The sequence below is a fragment of the Anolis sagrei genome, chromosome 2 (genome assembly GCF_037176765.1).
Source record: "Anolis sagrei isolate rAnoSag1 chromosome 2, rAnoSag1.mat, whole genome shotgun sequence".
Lineage (NCBI taxonomy): Eukaryota > Metazoa > Chordata > Lepidosauria > Squamata > Dactyloidae > Anolis > Anolis sagrei.
The window spans coordinates 303251894-303268072 of NC_090022.1; the positions used below are offsets into that span (position 1 = coordinate 303251894).

General features: G+C 49.3%; 1 protein-coding gene across 1 annotated transcript in view; it reads right to left on the reverse strand.

Moving 5' to 3' along the window:
• Positions 1-15152, reverse strand: part of TESK1 (testis associated actin remodelling kinase 1) — a 43771-nt gene extending 28619 nt beyond the window's left edge. The window contains exon 1 of the mRNA XM_067464729.1: positions 14773-15152. Within this exon, the coding sequence (XP_067320830.1) occupies positions 14773-15048 (276 nt within the window). The 5' untranslated portion in view covers positions 15049-15152. The remainder of the gene's footprint in view (positions 1-14772) is intronic.
• Between the last annotated feature and the right edge of the window lie 1027 nt (positions 15153-16179).

Below are 16179 nucleotides of genomic sequence, written 5' to 3' on the forward strand. Positions count from 1 at the left end.
CACAAAAACAAAGTATGTCAGAACAAACGAGATCTATATGCTGCATTTTGTATCATAAAAAATCACAAGTCAAACACTTCCCAAGCGTTTAGGACTGTGTGATGTATTTTTTAATGATGCGCGCAGATCCAAGTCAGGTAGCCTTTTGCAGTTGATATTATTATTATTATTATTATTATTATGATTATGGAAGAAGTGACTCAGGGCCAGTGAGAGCCTCACCTTCCCTCTGCAAACTCCACCTGCTTCCTCCCTTCTGGGCCACAGAAACTGGGTTAATGACAGCTGGGCATGCACATTCCATGCATTAATGGGATACTTGATGCTTCCTTGTCTGTTGTGGTGATGTGCCTCCATGTGTCCCGTCATGGCAAGTGGCTTCTTGGCCAGAAAGCTGCCTGCTTCTGACGCTCGGGGAGACAGCTGGGTGCCCAAGGGCCCGGTCCAACACTCCAACCTCACGAGGAGCACTAACAGAGGCCTCCAAGTCAGCGATGACTCACGGCAGCTCTATTATGGGCGACATTGTCAAACCGTACGACTGTCACTGCCATTCCATTCCTCGGAGGTTAAGAGCTTATCTGGCCCAAGGTCAGCACCCAGTGGGTGGTGTTGTTGTTATTGTTATTATTATTGACTAGACTTAATGTCAAGGGGAAACCTTTACCTTTACCTAACAAAATCCTGATTTGAAAGTGTTGTTTCCTTTTTTAATTGTGTGGTCCTTACTTTGAGAGCAGTTCTTCTCCTCCAGAAACTTCATTTTTGTGGTAGAAACTATGCTGAATTGGCTGAGACCCGATACTGTGATAGTCAACAAAAAAACTATGTCAAAGTTTTTATTTTATTTGTTCAATCCTGAAGCAGATACATACAAGTCACAGGCCATCATATTAATGGAAAGGCTAACATTACAGGACAATCTAGAATGGTATGACTAAATACGTGAAACAACTTTGCCTCTCCCCCACCGGTAATGTGAATACATACTATTATGCTCTATGTATACGTAAAGGTAAAGGTTTCCCCTTGACATTAAGTCAAGTTGTGTCCGACTCTGGGACTCTGCTGCTCATCTCTATCTCTAAGTGAAAGAGCCGGCGTTGCCCATAGACACCTCTCCAAGGTCATGTGGTGACTGGCATGACTGCATGGAGCACCGTTACCTTCCCACCGGAGCGGTACCTATTGATGTACTCACATTTGTATGTTTTCAAACTGCTAGGTCGGCAGAAGCTGGGGCTAACAATGGGAGCTCACTCCGCTCCCTGGATTCAAACTGCTGACCTTTTGGTCAGCATGCTCTGCAGCTCAGCGCATTAACCTGCTTCACCACCGGAGGGGCCTATGAGGAGATAGTAAAGGGTAAAGGTTTCCCCCTGACATTAAGTCCAGTTGTGTCCAACTCATCTCAATTTCTATGCCGAAGAGCCAGCGTTGTCCATAGACACACCTCCGAGGTCGTGTGGCCATGGGCATGACTTGCATGGAGCACCGCTACCTGCCCAATGGAGTGGTACCTGTCGATGTACTCACATTTGTATGTTTTTGAACTGCTAGGTTAGCAGGAGCTGGGGCTTACAACAGGAGCTCACCCCACTTCCCTGGATTCGAACTGCCGACCTTTTGGTCTGCAAGCTCTGCAGCCATGGGGCTCTATGTATATAATCTAATACAAAAATGTTTGCCATATATATGCTGTGCTCCGCCCTGAGTCCCCTTTGGGGTGAGAAGGGCGGAATATAAATGTTTCGTATAAATAATTATAATAAATAAATAAAAATTGGAAAGAAAAACAATTAGAAAACGTGCTACAACAGGACGATGTCCCTCCTCCTGGAAAGACAAAGAGAGATACTGACAAGCTGGAATGTGTCCAGAGGAGAGCGACTAAAATGATAAAAGGTCTGGAGAACAAGCCCTATGAGGAGCGGCTTAACGAGCTGGGCATGTTTAGCCTGAAGAAGAGAAGGCTGAGAGGGGATATGATAGCCATGTATAAATACGTGAGAGGAAGCCACAGGGAGGAGGAGGGAGCAAGCTTGTTTTCTGCTTCCTTGGAGACTAGGACGCAATGGAACAATGGCTTCAAACTACAAGAAAGGAGATTCCACCTGAACATGAGGAAGAACTTCCTGACTGTGAGAGCCGTTCAGCAGTGGAACTCTCTGCCCCAGAGGGAGTGTGGTGGAGGCTCCTTCTTTGGAGGCTTTGAAGCAGAGGCTGGATGGCCATCTGTCAGGGGTGCTTTGAATGCAATATTCCTGCTTCTTGGCAGAATGGGGTTGGACTGGAGGATGGCCCAGGAGGTCTCTTCCAACTCTAGGATTCTATGTGAGAGCTGTTCAGCAGTGGAACTCTCTGCCTCGGAGGGAGTGTGGTGGAGGCTCCTTCTTTGGAAGCTTTGAAACAGAGGCTGGATGGCCATCTGTCAGGGGTGCTTTGAATGCAATATTCCTGCTTCTTGGCAGAATGGGGTTGGACTGGAGGATAGCCCAGGAGGTCTCTTCCAACTCTAGGATTCTATGTGAGAGCGGTTCAGCAGTGGAACTCTCTGCCCCAGAGGGAGTGTGGTGGAGGCTCCTTCTTTGGAAGCTTTGAAACAGAGGCTGGATGGCCATCTGTCGGGGGTGCTTTGAATGCAATATTCCTGCTTCTTGGCAGAATGGGGTGGGACTGGATGATGGCCCAGGAGGTCTCTTCCAACTCTTTGATTCTATGATTCTAGGGAGGCCCCCCTGGCACAGGGATGGAGGAGGCTTCTTCGCCTGCAAGGCCCGCTGACCGCTGCAACGGAGGAGGGTGCCCATTCCCTTCCCTCCCAGGACAGCCCCCCTGGACCCCCGCCAAGGGGAGGTCCGTCCACCCAAGCACAGCCACGCCACACACACACCCCTCTCTCTGCAAAGGCTGCTCCCAAATTCCTTGGCGCTGCTGTCAGCTGCTGCTGCCTCTTGCCCTTTTTAGTCAATGCTCTCCTTCTGCAAACAGCCGCCCAAGAAGCCTCTGGCCAGGGAGGGACCCTGGGTGGTCAGTGGCTGGCTCGAGTGAGGGACGTAAAACAGAAAGGGGGAGAAAGGGAGCAAGCTGCAGGCAAGGGAGACCCAGGGATGCAGAGGGCAAGGAGGGTGGCAATGGGGCAGCAGAGGGAGAGAGAGAGAAAGAAGGAAAGGGGGCAACGAAAGAGAAAGAGAGGGGGAAAGGCAGGCAGGCAGGCAGGCAGGCAGGCAGGCAGGCAGGCAGGCAGGAAGGAAGGAAGGAAGGAAGGAAGAAAGAAAGAAAGAAAGAAAGAAAGAGAGGAGCAGCCTTGGGCTAGGACACTGCGCTGCTGCAAAGTTTACTGACATCCCATCCTTTCCCCAAAAGCAGAGCTCAAGGCGCCTGTCAGTAATTGCCACCGAAACTATTCACACTATTAAAAAGACATTGAACGTGCAATTTAAGACTTTGAAAGGGAAGCTAAAAGTGCCAATTGTGAAAAAGTGCAGCCCCCTCTGATGCAAGCCTTTCGCCCCCCACAAGAAGGCCTTGCAGGGGAGGGAAAGAGAGGAAGAAGAAAGAGAGAAAGAGGGAAGGAGGGAGGAAAGAGAGGAAGGAAGGGAGGAAGTGGCACTCAGGGAGACCCAGGAATTCAGAGGGCAAGGGGGTGGCATTGGGGCAGCAGAGCAAGAGAGAGGAAGGAAAGAAGGAAAGAATAATATTAAAATTATAATAATAATTATAATTGCAACTGCACAACAACAGAGAGGAAACAAACAAGGACATGATCTGGGTAATTGGTAGGAAGAATAAGGCCATATTCGACAATGTGTGGGGCTGAGTTAGAACTGGTCACTCTCAAAGGCTTCTTGAAACCACCAGGCCTTCAAGCTCTTATGAAAGGAGGGGAGGGATGGGGCCTTTCTTATTTCCCTTGAAAGGGCGTTCCAGAGACGGGGGGCCACCACTGAGAAGGCCCTCTCTCTCATCCCCACCATCCGCGGTTGAGATGGTAGCGGGACCGAGAGGAGGGCCTTCCCGGAAGATCTTAGAGCTCGTGCCAGTTCATAGAAGGAGATGCAATTACGGAGACAGGTGGGGCCCAAACCGTTTAGGGCTTTATAGGTCATGACCTGCACCTTGAATTTGGCTCGGCAACTTATCAGCAGCCAATGAAGCTGTTTTAATAGGGGTGTTGTATGCTCCCTATAGTTTGCTCCAGTAAGGAGCCTGGCTGCCGCCTGTTGTACCAGTTCAAACTTCCGGGCCGTCTTCAAGGGCAGCTCCATGTAGAGTGCATTGCAGTAGTCCAGTTTGGATATAACCAAGGTGTTGACCATGCTGGCCAAGTCAGACTTTATGAGGTATGGTCACAGCTGGCGCACAAGTTTGAGTTGTGCAAAGGAAGGAAGGAAGAAAAGAAGGAAGGAAGGAAGGAAGGAAGGAAGGAAGGAAAGAAGGAAAGAAGGAAAGAAAGAAAGAAAGAAAGAAAGAAGGGAAGGAGGGAGGGAGGGAGGGAGGGAAGGAAGGAAGGAAGGAAGGAAGGAAGGAAGGAAGGAAGGAAGGAAGAAAGGAGAAAAGAAAGGAGGAAAGAAGGAAATAAAGAAGGAAAAAAAGAAGGAAAAAAAGAAGGAAGGAAAGAAAGAAAGAAGGATGGAAAGAAGGATGGAAGGGAAGGGAAGGGAAGGGAAGGGAAGGGAAGGGAAGGGAAGGGAAGGGAAGGGAAGGGAAGGGAAGGGAAGGGAAGGGAAGGGAAGGGAAGGGAGAAAGAAAGAAAGAAAGAAAGAAAGGAAGAAAGGAAGGAAGGAAGGAAGAAAGGAGAAAAGAAAGGAGGAAAGAAGGAAATAAAGAAGGAAGGAAAAAAAGAAGGAAAAAAAGAAGGAAGGAAAGAAAGAAGGATGGAAAGAAGGAAGGAAAGGAAAGGAAAGGGAAGGGAAGGGAAGGAAGGATGGAAAGAAGGAAGGAAGGAAGGAAGGAAGGAGAGAAGTAGAGAGAGAGAAGGAGTTAGGTTGAAAGAAAAATGGAAAGGGCCGCCTCTGCCTTGGCCACGGTGTTGTTTGTTGTGAGGTTTCTGCTCCCCGAAAGTGGGGCTCAAGGGGCCTTGTAAACAGGAGTCATTACCACCGAAACCATTCCCAATATTAACATGCACATGAAACATACAATTTAATATCATCTCGAAAGGCAGCCCGTTTTTACAAGCATGCGGGAGGCCCTCTCTGCCAAGCCTTTCCCTCCTTCCAAAGGCCTCTTGGGCCACGGAGCCCCTGACGGGTTGTTCTCATTACAGGAACTATTATTATAATTATATTTATTATTATAATTATACAATATTATTGATACTGTTATAATTATATATGCGGGTGCATGCAAGACGTCAGGAGAAAAGGCTATACAGCCTGGAAACCACACAACACTCCAGTGATTCCGGCTGAGAAAGCCTTCGACAATAATTATATGTATTTACATGTTGCTTTCTCTCTCTCTCTCTCTCAAAGGGGACTCAAAGCCACACATGCAGCCTTGCAACGTGCCACATGAACCCTCCCTCCCTCTGCGATAGCCGTCCATTCGCCTGTGGCCTGAAAGGTGATACTGCCCGGCTGACCAGCCCTGCGTGCCAGGCCATTGTTCCCCCTTCAATAATTCAGCCCTTTCTGCCAGGAGGGAGGCCAAGCCAAGATCAGGTTTTAATCCAGAAGCAAAGTAAGAAAAGTAAAGGAAGCCGATTTCAGTTTCACAGAACACGAAGACTGCTGCATCTTCCAAAGCTGAATCTAATAGAAAGATCCTCACCTAAGTTGTTGTAGGTTTTTCAGGCTTTATGGCCATGTTCTAAAAGCATTCTTTCCTGACGTCAGGAGAAAATGCTTCTAGAACAAGGCCAGGCAGCCCGACAAACCTACAACAACCTAGTGATTCCGGCCATTAAAGCCTTTGACAAGACATATACTATCAGCTACTTTCAGTGGGACAATGAGTTCTATGAACAGAAAGATGGAGTAGCGATGGGAAGCCCTCTCAGCCCGGTCATAGCTAATTTCTACATGGAACACTTTGAAAAGCAAGCCCTGGAAACAGCAACAAAAAGCCCACTATGTGGTTCAGAGATGTGGATGACACCTTCACCATTTGGAGCCATGGAGAAGAAGGACTCAACAGGTTCCTGGACCATCTCAACAGCATCCACCCAAACATATGGTTCAGAGATGTGGATGACAACTTCACCCTTTGGAGCCACGGAGAAGAAGAACTCAACAGGTTCCTGGACCATCTCAACAGCATCCACCCAAACATATGGTTCAGAGATGTGGATGACACCTTCACCATTTGGAGCCATGGAGGAGAAGACCTCAACAGGTTCCTGGACCATCTCAACAGCATCCACCCAAACATATGGTTCAGAGATGTGGATGACACCTTCACCATTTGGAGCCATGGAGGAGAAGACCTCAACAGGTTCCTGGACCATCTCAACAGCATCCACCCAAACATATGGTTCAGAGATGTGGATGACAACTTCACCCTTTGGAGCCACGGAGAAGAAGAACTCAACAGGTTCCTGGACCATCTCAACAGCATCCACCCAAACATATGGTTCAGAGATGTGGATGACACCTTCACCATTTGGAGCCATGGAGGAGGAGAACTCAACAGGTTCCTGGACCATCTCAACAGCATCCACCCAAACATATGGTTCAGATATGTGGATGACACCTTCACCATTTGGAGCCATGGAGAAGAAGAACTCAACAGGTTCCTGGACCATCTCAACAGCATCCACCCAAACATATGGTTCAGATATGTGGATGACACCTTCACCATTTGGAGCCATGGAGAAGAAGAACTCAACAGGTTCCTGGACCATCTCAACAGCATCCACCCAAACATATGGTTCAGAGATGTGGATGACACTTTCACCATTTGGAGCCATGGAGAAGAAGGACTCAACAGGTTCCTGGACCATCTGAACAGCATCCACCCAAACATATGGTTCAGAGATGTGGATGACACTTTCACCATTTGGAGCCACGGAGAAGAAGAACTCAACAGGTTCCTGGACCATCTCAACAGCATCCACCCAAACATATGGTTCAGATATGTGGATGACAACTTCACCCTTTGGAGCCACGGAGAAGAAGAACTCAAAAGGTTCCTGGACCATCTCAACAGCATCCACCCAAACATATGGTTCAGATATGTGGATGACAACTTCACCCTTTGGAGCCACGGAGAAGAAGAACTCAACAGGTTCCTGGACCATCTCAACAGCATCCACCCAAACATCCAGTTCACCATGGAAAGAGAAAAGGAAGGAAGACTGCCTTTTCTAGATGTCCTCGTCATCCGCAAACCAGATCAACAATTGGGTCACACCGTCTACAGAAAACCCACACACACAGATAGATACCTACATAAAAACTCCAACCATCACCCAAGTCAAAAAAGAAGCCCCATTAAAGCCTTGGCAGACCGTGCAAAAAGAATCTGCGAACCTCACCTCCGCCAAGAGGAACTGAACCACCTCAACTGGGCTCTCCAGGCCAAGGGAGACTCCACCTCAGGCATCAGAAGAGCTGCAAGACCACCGAGAAGAAGCCACGAGAGTCAGGACTAAGACCCACCCAGAGGAAAAGTGTTCCTGCCAGACATCAAGGGAACCACTGATCGCAGAGGGAAGCTGAGGAGGAAACACAACATACAAACTATCTCCAGACCCACCAAGAAAATCGAACAAATGCTACGTTCAGCAAAGGACAAGAGGGATCCTCTCACCTCTGCAGGAGTCTACCATGTACCATGCAGCTGTGGACAAGTCTACATAGGGACCACCAAACGCAGAAGCATTGCCCAGACATAAATCAAGGAACATGAAAGGCATGCAGACTACGTCAACCAGAGAAGTCAGCCAGAGCACCTGAGGAACCAACGTGGACACAGCAAATTATTGGATAACACAGAAATGCTGGACCACTCTCACAACCACCATGTCAGACTACACCGAGAAGCCATTGAAATCCACAAGAAGCATGTGGACAATTTCAACAGAAAGGAGGAAACCATGAAAATGAACAAAATCTGGCTACCAGTATTAAAAAAACTCTAAAATTACAACAGCAATACAACAGAGAGGAAACAATCAAGGACATCTAATCACATCTCAACAAAAGTTTGCTCCAGGCTTTGTCAGTCCATTATATGCTAATCAAGGTGGTCAGTTGAAATATTCACACCTAGCTCCAGCAGGCAAGAGTCCTTTGTCCCACCCTGGTCATTCTACAGATATATAAACCCATTTTTCTAGTTCCAACAGACCTCACTACTTCTGAGGATGCTTGCCATAAATGCAGGCAAAACGTCAGGAGAGAATGTCTCTAGACCATGGCCATATAGCCCAAAAAAACCTACAACAACCCAAGACATATATTCACCTAAGACAGATCAATGGATGACCTTCTCGCAGTAACACCAGAGGCACACCGAGTGGCCAGCGACTGCTCAAAGGACATTTAAGAGAATACCAAGTCTGCAAACTTTGTGTTTTGTTTGTTTGTTTTTAATGCAATACAACTATTTTGGTTCGCTCCTGACACAATAAATAAATAAAGACAGATATGCACTAATATGCACACACTAGACACACAACTCTAGAAATGGTACTATCCACCTCATGCTCCTTGTTTATGGATTTTGACCCCTTTGTGATTATACTCCCTTTGATATGGCTATACATCCACATTTATACTTTGGATAACTGTTATAGTTCAGCCTGTGATTGTGTCTGATGTCAATAGGGATGATGGTTTTCCTGGGCCTGAGCTTTCAAGTCCTGGCCTTGCTGAAAGGCCTGAGGTTTCACTTCTTGAAAATGAACAAGAGTGCTTCTCCCTTAGATGCTGAAGGTCAAATTCCTGAAAGGGGCCCCTGGCAGCCCTTCTCTGGGGAACTGTCTTCTGAGGGTGAATTATCAGATGCAGAAATTAATGAGATAGAAGAGAGAAGGCAAAACTTTTGTAAACTAAGGGAGAGTTCCTAAGCTCACCAAAAATCAGCCCATTTATTAGAAAAGAGAGAAAAGAGGTGCTTATCTGGTTGTAAAGGTAAACGGAATGTTTTCCTTTCGCTTCATGAGACAGGAAAAGCTTTATATAAGACAGGGAAAGGATTTTAGCTCAGTCTGGGCAACATTGGATTTTCATGAACACCTTGCTTCTAAGGGGATTTCTAGTTTCATGCTTCAAGTTTCCAGGTTCCTGTTCTATGTATTGGATTTCCATGCTGTCTTGTTTCTCTAGATTTTGCATCCTTGGATCCTGTGATTTTACCTTTGTACTTAGTGTACCATGAAAGAAGCCTCCCACAAGGATGGTAAAAACAACAAAACATCCAAGCATCCCTTGGGCAATGTGCTTGCAAGAAGGCCAATTCTCTCACACCAGAAGTGATTTGCAGTTTCTCAAGTCACTCCTGACACTTTGTACCTTGAAGTTCATGGACTATCTATTATCTTTGGAGTATGCTGTTTGTGGGGGGGGGGGGGGGGGGGTCGTATTCATGCCTATGGACGACAACCGATCCTTTCTTTCCTGGAATCCCCTGGACAACCAAGAGGCCACTGACCACCACAGTCTTAACCCTGTAAAATGGGAGATGTGGCATCCAGTCTCTCAACAAGACGGTAAACAAACAAGACAGACGAAAGGTGGCACGCTGAAATGTGGTTGGTACTGAAAACATGTCTCAGGTTTTTCCAAATCCACAGGTAAAGGTATGTGGAGAGACTGTCCCCAAGAGTCTCTGACCAGAGGAAGGAGTGGGCAAGGCATTTCCATGCGGGAACCTTCACCTTTACCTTAATGCTTCTGGAACATGGCCATACAGGCCAAAAAACTCACAGCAACCCAGTGATTCTGCCCCACAATGCTGTGTATTTTATGAGTTCCATTTAAACTTCCTGCTCCTATTATGTTGTCCGGGCTTGGTCCCATGTAAGCCGCTCTGAGTCCCCATCAGGGAGATGGTGGCGGGGCAGAAATAAAGATTATTATTATTATTATTATTATTATTATTATTATTATTATTCTGGCCATAAAAGCCTTTGACAACTTTCCGCATCCCATTTTTTTAAATGATAAAACCAATTAGGAGATGACATGTATAATCCAGGAACAAAAACCATGTGACATAGTGTAATTACAAACGCGAACATGCACAGAACGCCTGCCTGGATGCCTGGAGCATGAGCCAAGGCACCACGGCCAGGCTGTCCTCTTCCTCCTCCTTTTTGAGGCTAATTCTTACTTAGAAATAAACACAACAAGAGTGCCAAAAGAACACCAGATTTTCACAATATACAGCATATCCTTAAAACGATGCAGGCATCTAACTAGGTGCTGTGACAGGCTTCAAAACTAAACCACATGCCAACATAATGACCTAACACATTTATTTACTTTGCTTCTATACGGCTGTATCTCAAGCCCGAAGGCGACTCACAGCGGTTCACAAACAGTAAAAACAGTAGAAACAGCAGTGGTTCCATACAACATAGAACAATTGACTTAACACATTATCCATAAATTACCAATAAGCAATTACAATGCACAATTATTACAAAAAACAACCGTACCCAATCTTCTCATCACCCAAGCGTAGTCCAGGTTCGTCGTCCATTGTTCCATTCCTATGTTCCATTACCAGATTGCACTAAATTACTCAAACGCCTGCACAAACATCCAGGTCTTCACCTTTTTGCGGAATACCATTAGAGATGGTGCCAGTCTAATGTCCGTAGGAAGGGCGTTCCACAGCCGAGGAGCCACCACCGAGAAGGCCCTATCTCTCGTCCCCGCCAGCCGAGCTTGAGAAGCAGGCGGGATCGAGAGCAGGGTCTCCCCGGAAGATCTCAAAGTCCTGGTGGGTTCATAGGCAGAGATGCGGTCAGATAGGTAGCTTGGGCCGGAACCGTTTAGGGCTTTAAAGGCCAACGCCAGCACTTTGAATTCAGCCCGGTAGCAGATCGGTAGCCAGTGGAGTTGGCGCAACAGGGGGGTTGTGTGCTCCCTGCGCTCCGCTCCTGTTAAAATCATGGCTGCCGAGCGTTGGACTAGTTGGAGCTTCCGAGCTGTCTTCAAAGGCAACCCCACGTAGAGAGCGTTGCAGTAGTCTAAACGGGATGTAACCAGAGCGTGGACTACCGTGGCCAAGTCAGACTTCCCAAGATACGGGCGCAGCTGGCGCACAAGCTTTAGCTGTGCGAATGCTCCCCTGGTCACCGCCGAAACCTGGGGTTCCAGGCTCAGCGATGAGTCCAAGATCACACCCAAGCTGCGAACCTGTGTCTTCAGGGGGAGTGCGGCCCCATCCAACACAGGCTGTAACCCTATTCCCTGTTCGGCCTTGCGACTGACCAGGAGGACCTCTGTCTTGTCTGGATTCAATTTCAATTTGTTCGCCCTCATCCAGACCGTCACAGCAGCCAAGCACATACCTGAATACGCATGTTAAACACACAACCATGGGGACAGACTCTAGGGGCCTCCCACTTCTTGCCTGGAGGGTTTAGTCCGACTCCCTTAAGACAGGGCGATAGAATAACCAGGCTTCTCATTTCAATACAATTCCTCCCATTGACAACTCCTACACTTGACCTTTGCCCCATTGCCTCAGCCAGTTATGCCATGGCCTGGAGTCCAAGAGAATCACAGGAGAATCACAACGTTGGAAGACACCACAAGAGCCATTGAGTTCTTCCATGCTAGGATCTGTTATGCACAGATTAAAACCATCAAAATGCACGATGCCACTTGGGTTTAACCGGGGCTTGGGAAATTGCCTTGTATAGTCAGAGAATGCATCGTCTTTTTCCACCCTCCAATTCCTGTCAGATTTGTTGAGATGGAGTTGGTGCCTTTTGGAAACAAGCTCCACCAAAAACCTGAGTGGGGATGCCAAGCATCTTGGTACGCTTGTGGGAGTGGATCCAGGCAGGCCTGTCAGTTGGTCAAGGAAAGCACCTGAAAAGGCCTGGCCAAGACTACATCACAAAAGCTGTTGTTATTGTTGTTACTGTATATATTTATTTATTTATTTTATTTACTATTTTTGTATACCTCTGTATCTCAAGCCCGAGGGCGACTCACAGCGGTTTCCAGACAGCAAACAACAAAGACAATAAAAACAGCAGCAATCAATATACCATAACAGTTAAATTACACATTTCCATTACTAGCTAATAAACCATCATCAATACACAGTTATCACAAATCCCATCCCCGATCGCCTCATCATCCAAGCGTGATCCAAATTCGTCGTCCATTGTTCCGTTCCTATGTTCAAATTACCAGAATTGCACTGAGTTACTCAAACGCCTGCACAAACATCCAGGTCTTCAACTTTCTACGGAATGTCATGAGAGATGGTGCCAGCCTAACATCTACAGGAAGGGTGTTCCACAGCCGAGGAGCCACCACCGAGAAGGCCCTATCTCTTGTCCCCGCCAACCGTGCTTGAGAGGCTGGCAGGATCGAGAGCAGGGCCTCCCCGGAAGATCTCAAACTCCGGGTGGGTTGTGTGCGTGTGTCAGGAGCGACTTGTGAAACTGCAAGTCACTTCTGGTGTGAGATAATTGGCTGTCTGCAAGGACGTTGCCCAGGCGACATTGCCCGGATGTTCTGATGTTTTCCCATCCTTGCAGGAGGTACAAAGTGGCTCACAACATTACAAAACAGAGTGTGGAGGGAGAGGGGGCAAAGGTCAGAGAGGCCGAAGTGAGTCCCCTGCTCCTCCCATTGTCCCTGCCTGCCTACTGCAGTGGCCCTGTGGGCAGGGAAAAGGCCAGCTAGCCTGTGGCTGGAAAGGGCACGGGGTCACGGGGAATTAGCTTAAGCCAGGCATTAAGGGCCGCATTAAGGGCCGTCTGGCTGGCCGCCGTCTGCACTGATTGTGCGGCTGCAGGAAGGAGGCCGGAAGCCCCTCTGATCCGCCAGCTGCGCCCCTTCCTAGATTTGGAGGACCCAAAGACAGCAGTGGTCATCTCAAGGCCGGACTCCTGCAATGCAAAGCTGTTCAGAAACTCCAGTTGGTTCAAAACAGAGCAGCCAGATTGGTTATGGGAACGTCCAGGAGTGAGCACACGTCAATTATGATAGTAAATCTCACTCCACCGACTGCCCATGAGTTTCTAGGCAAAGTACAAAGTGTTCTCTTGGACTTTTAAACCCCTGCAGAGTTTGGACTCCGTTTCCCTACTACAGGGTGATGGCCTTTCCCTGCACAATCTGTCCGAACATATCTCCCTCTTTGAATCACTGCAGAGTTTAAGATCACCTGGGGAGGCCCTGCTCTCAGTCTCGCCTTCTTTGCAGGCACAATTGGCGGAGACGATAGCCTTCCTTCCTTTTCAGTGGTGGCCCCTCGGCTATAGAACTCCCTCCCCAGGGATATTAGAACAGCCCCCTCCCTCCTGACCTTCCACAAGAGTGAAAACATGGCTTTGTGACCAAGCCTTTAGAGAACTAGTGCTATAGACTTGGAACCATGTGCAATGACCATTGGAATGGCCCAAATGACACTCGTGGATGACGTGTTTAACTCTGAATATATTGTTTTTAATGTACTTTTAAATTCTATTTTAATATTTATTTAAGTGTACATTGTGTTTTAAGGCATTGAATTGCTCCCTGGATGTAAAGCCACCTTGAGTCCACTCTGGGCTGAGAAAGAAAGGCAAGGGAGATATGTAAATAAATGTCATAAATCTATATAAATAAAAATGTAATGTTCCTTTGTGGGATTAACAGAACTCAAAAATCACTGGACAAATTGACACCAAATTTGGACACAAGACACCTCTCAGGTCAATGAGTGAACATCACTCATAAAAACACTGGAAAAAACAGCAGAAGGGATTTAAAAAGCCAAAAAATAAAAATACATTACAACGTATGTGCAAAACCACATATATACAGATATGCGCAAATATATACACACACAAAACACATATTACACAGACTGGGCCACAGCAACTCATGGCTGTGGCCCAGTCTGTGTAATAAATGTTAGGATGGATGGGGCGGTTCTGGCCTCCAAAGGGAGAGAGCTCCAGAGTCGAGGGGCCACCACCGAGAAGGCCCTGTCCCTCATCCCCACCAGGCGCGCTTGCGAGGCCGGTGGGACCGAGAGCAGGGCCTCTCCAGATGATCTTAGTAATCTTGATGGTCCGTAGGGGAGAATACGTTCGGAGAGGTAAACAGGGCCGGAGTCGTTTAGGGCTTAATTATCATTATCTTTCAGAGGGAGGGCCTGGACCAACTTGGGCCTTCCCTACTTCCCTCAGAGTGTTTTGGACTCCAACTCCCAGCATGCCTCGCAGCCTCAGGCCCTTTCCTGAGGGAGGGAGGGTCTCCTAAGTCATTGGGGTGCTTTGCAGGGTCCTAATTAATGGGCTGAATTGGAGGAGGAGGTGATGATAACAACAACAACAACAACAACAACAACAACAACAACGGAGAAGGGGGACCTTAGCCCTTGACCCCTGACCCTCCAGAGCCACGCCCAGGCTTTAAATACACAGGTAAATAAACCAGGCCTGGGCCAACTTGGGCCTTCCCTCCCTATTTCCCTCAGAGTGTTTTGGACTCCAACTCCCAGCATGCCTCGCGGACTCAGGCCCTTTCCTAAGGAAAGGGCCTGAGTCCGCGAGGCATGCTGGGAGTTGGAGTCCAAAACACTCTGAGGGAAATAGGGAAGGCCTGAGGCCTATTTCGGGCCACCACGCCCCCCTTCCCTCACCTTGAAGACCTCTGAGAAGAACCCGGCGCCGATCTTTTCGCAGAAGAAGTCGTCCAGGCGGGCCAGCGTGGAGACGGCGCTGCGCAGGGCCCGGTACGACGAGGGGCGAGGCCGCGACGAGGAGGACGAAGGAGGAGGGGGCTCCGAGGGGCCTTCCTCACGAGGAGGGGGAGCCGGAGCCGGTCTCCTCGGCGGCGGCGCCACCCCCCGAGGTCCCTCCATGGCCCTAAGAGGGGGAGAACGAGGCGGAGACCCTCCCGGCGCGCCCCCGCGCATCCCCGCTGAGGGAAACAGCCAGGCAGGCAGGCCCTCCTCCTTCGCCTCCTCTCTCCCGCCTTCCTTCTGAGGCCTCACAAGAAGGGGCGGGGCTTCTACGTCACTAGGGGGTGGGGACAGCTCTCCCTCCGCCTTCTCAGATCCTAGGGGGCGGGGCATGAAGGAGATTGGCCTCTACGTCATGAAGGGGGCGGGGATATCGCCTTCACCTATCTCTCCCTCCGCCTCAGAAAAAGGGGCGGGGCCAAATAGGGGGCGGAGCGTCTACGTCACGAGGGGGCGGGGACATCTCTCCCTCCTCCTCAGCTCCTGAGGGGCGGGGCGTGAAGGAGATTGGCCTCCACGTCATGAAGGGGGCGGGGATATCGCCTTAATCTATCTCTCCCTCCGCCTCAACAGAAGGAGCGGGGATACACAGGGGGCGGAGCTTCTACGTCACGAGGGGGCGGTGCCATCGCCTTAACCCCAGCTGCGCCTGGCCTTCTATCTCTCTCTCCTCCTTCTCAGCTCCTAAGGGGCGGGGCGTCAAGGAGATTGGCCTCTACGTCATGAAGGGGGCGGGGACACCGCCTTAACCTATCTCTCCCTCCGCCTCAGAAGAAGGGGCGGGGCCACACAGGGGGAGGAGCTTCTACGTCACTAGGGGGCGGGGCCATCGTCTTAACCCCAGCTGCGCCTGGACTTCCATCTCTCCCTCCTCCTTCTCAGCTTCTAAGGGGCGGGGCGTGAAGGGGGCGGGGCCTCTACGTCATGAAGGGGCGGTGCCATCGCCTTAACCCCAGCTGCGCCTGGGCTTCTATCTCTCTCTCCTCCTTCTCAGCTCCTAAGGGGCGAGGCGTGAAGGGGGCGGGGGCTTCTACGTCACGAAGGGGGCGGGACCAAAGCCTTAACCTATCTCTCTCTCTCTTTCTCCTCTCTGCGCAGCTGCTGAGAGTAAAGGGCGGGGCGTGAAGGGGGCGGGGACTTCAACGTCATGAAGGGGGCGGGGACATCGCCTTAAGCCGTCTCTCCCTCCTCCCTGCGCAACTTGGGCCTTTCTTCCCTCAGAGTGTTTTGGACTCCAACTCCCAGCATACCTCGCGGCCTCAGGCCCTTTCCTTTTCCCCCTCAGCCCCTCAAGCAGGGCGGGGC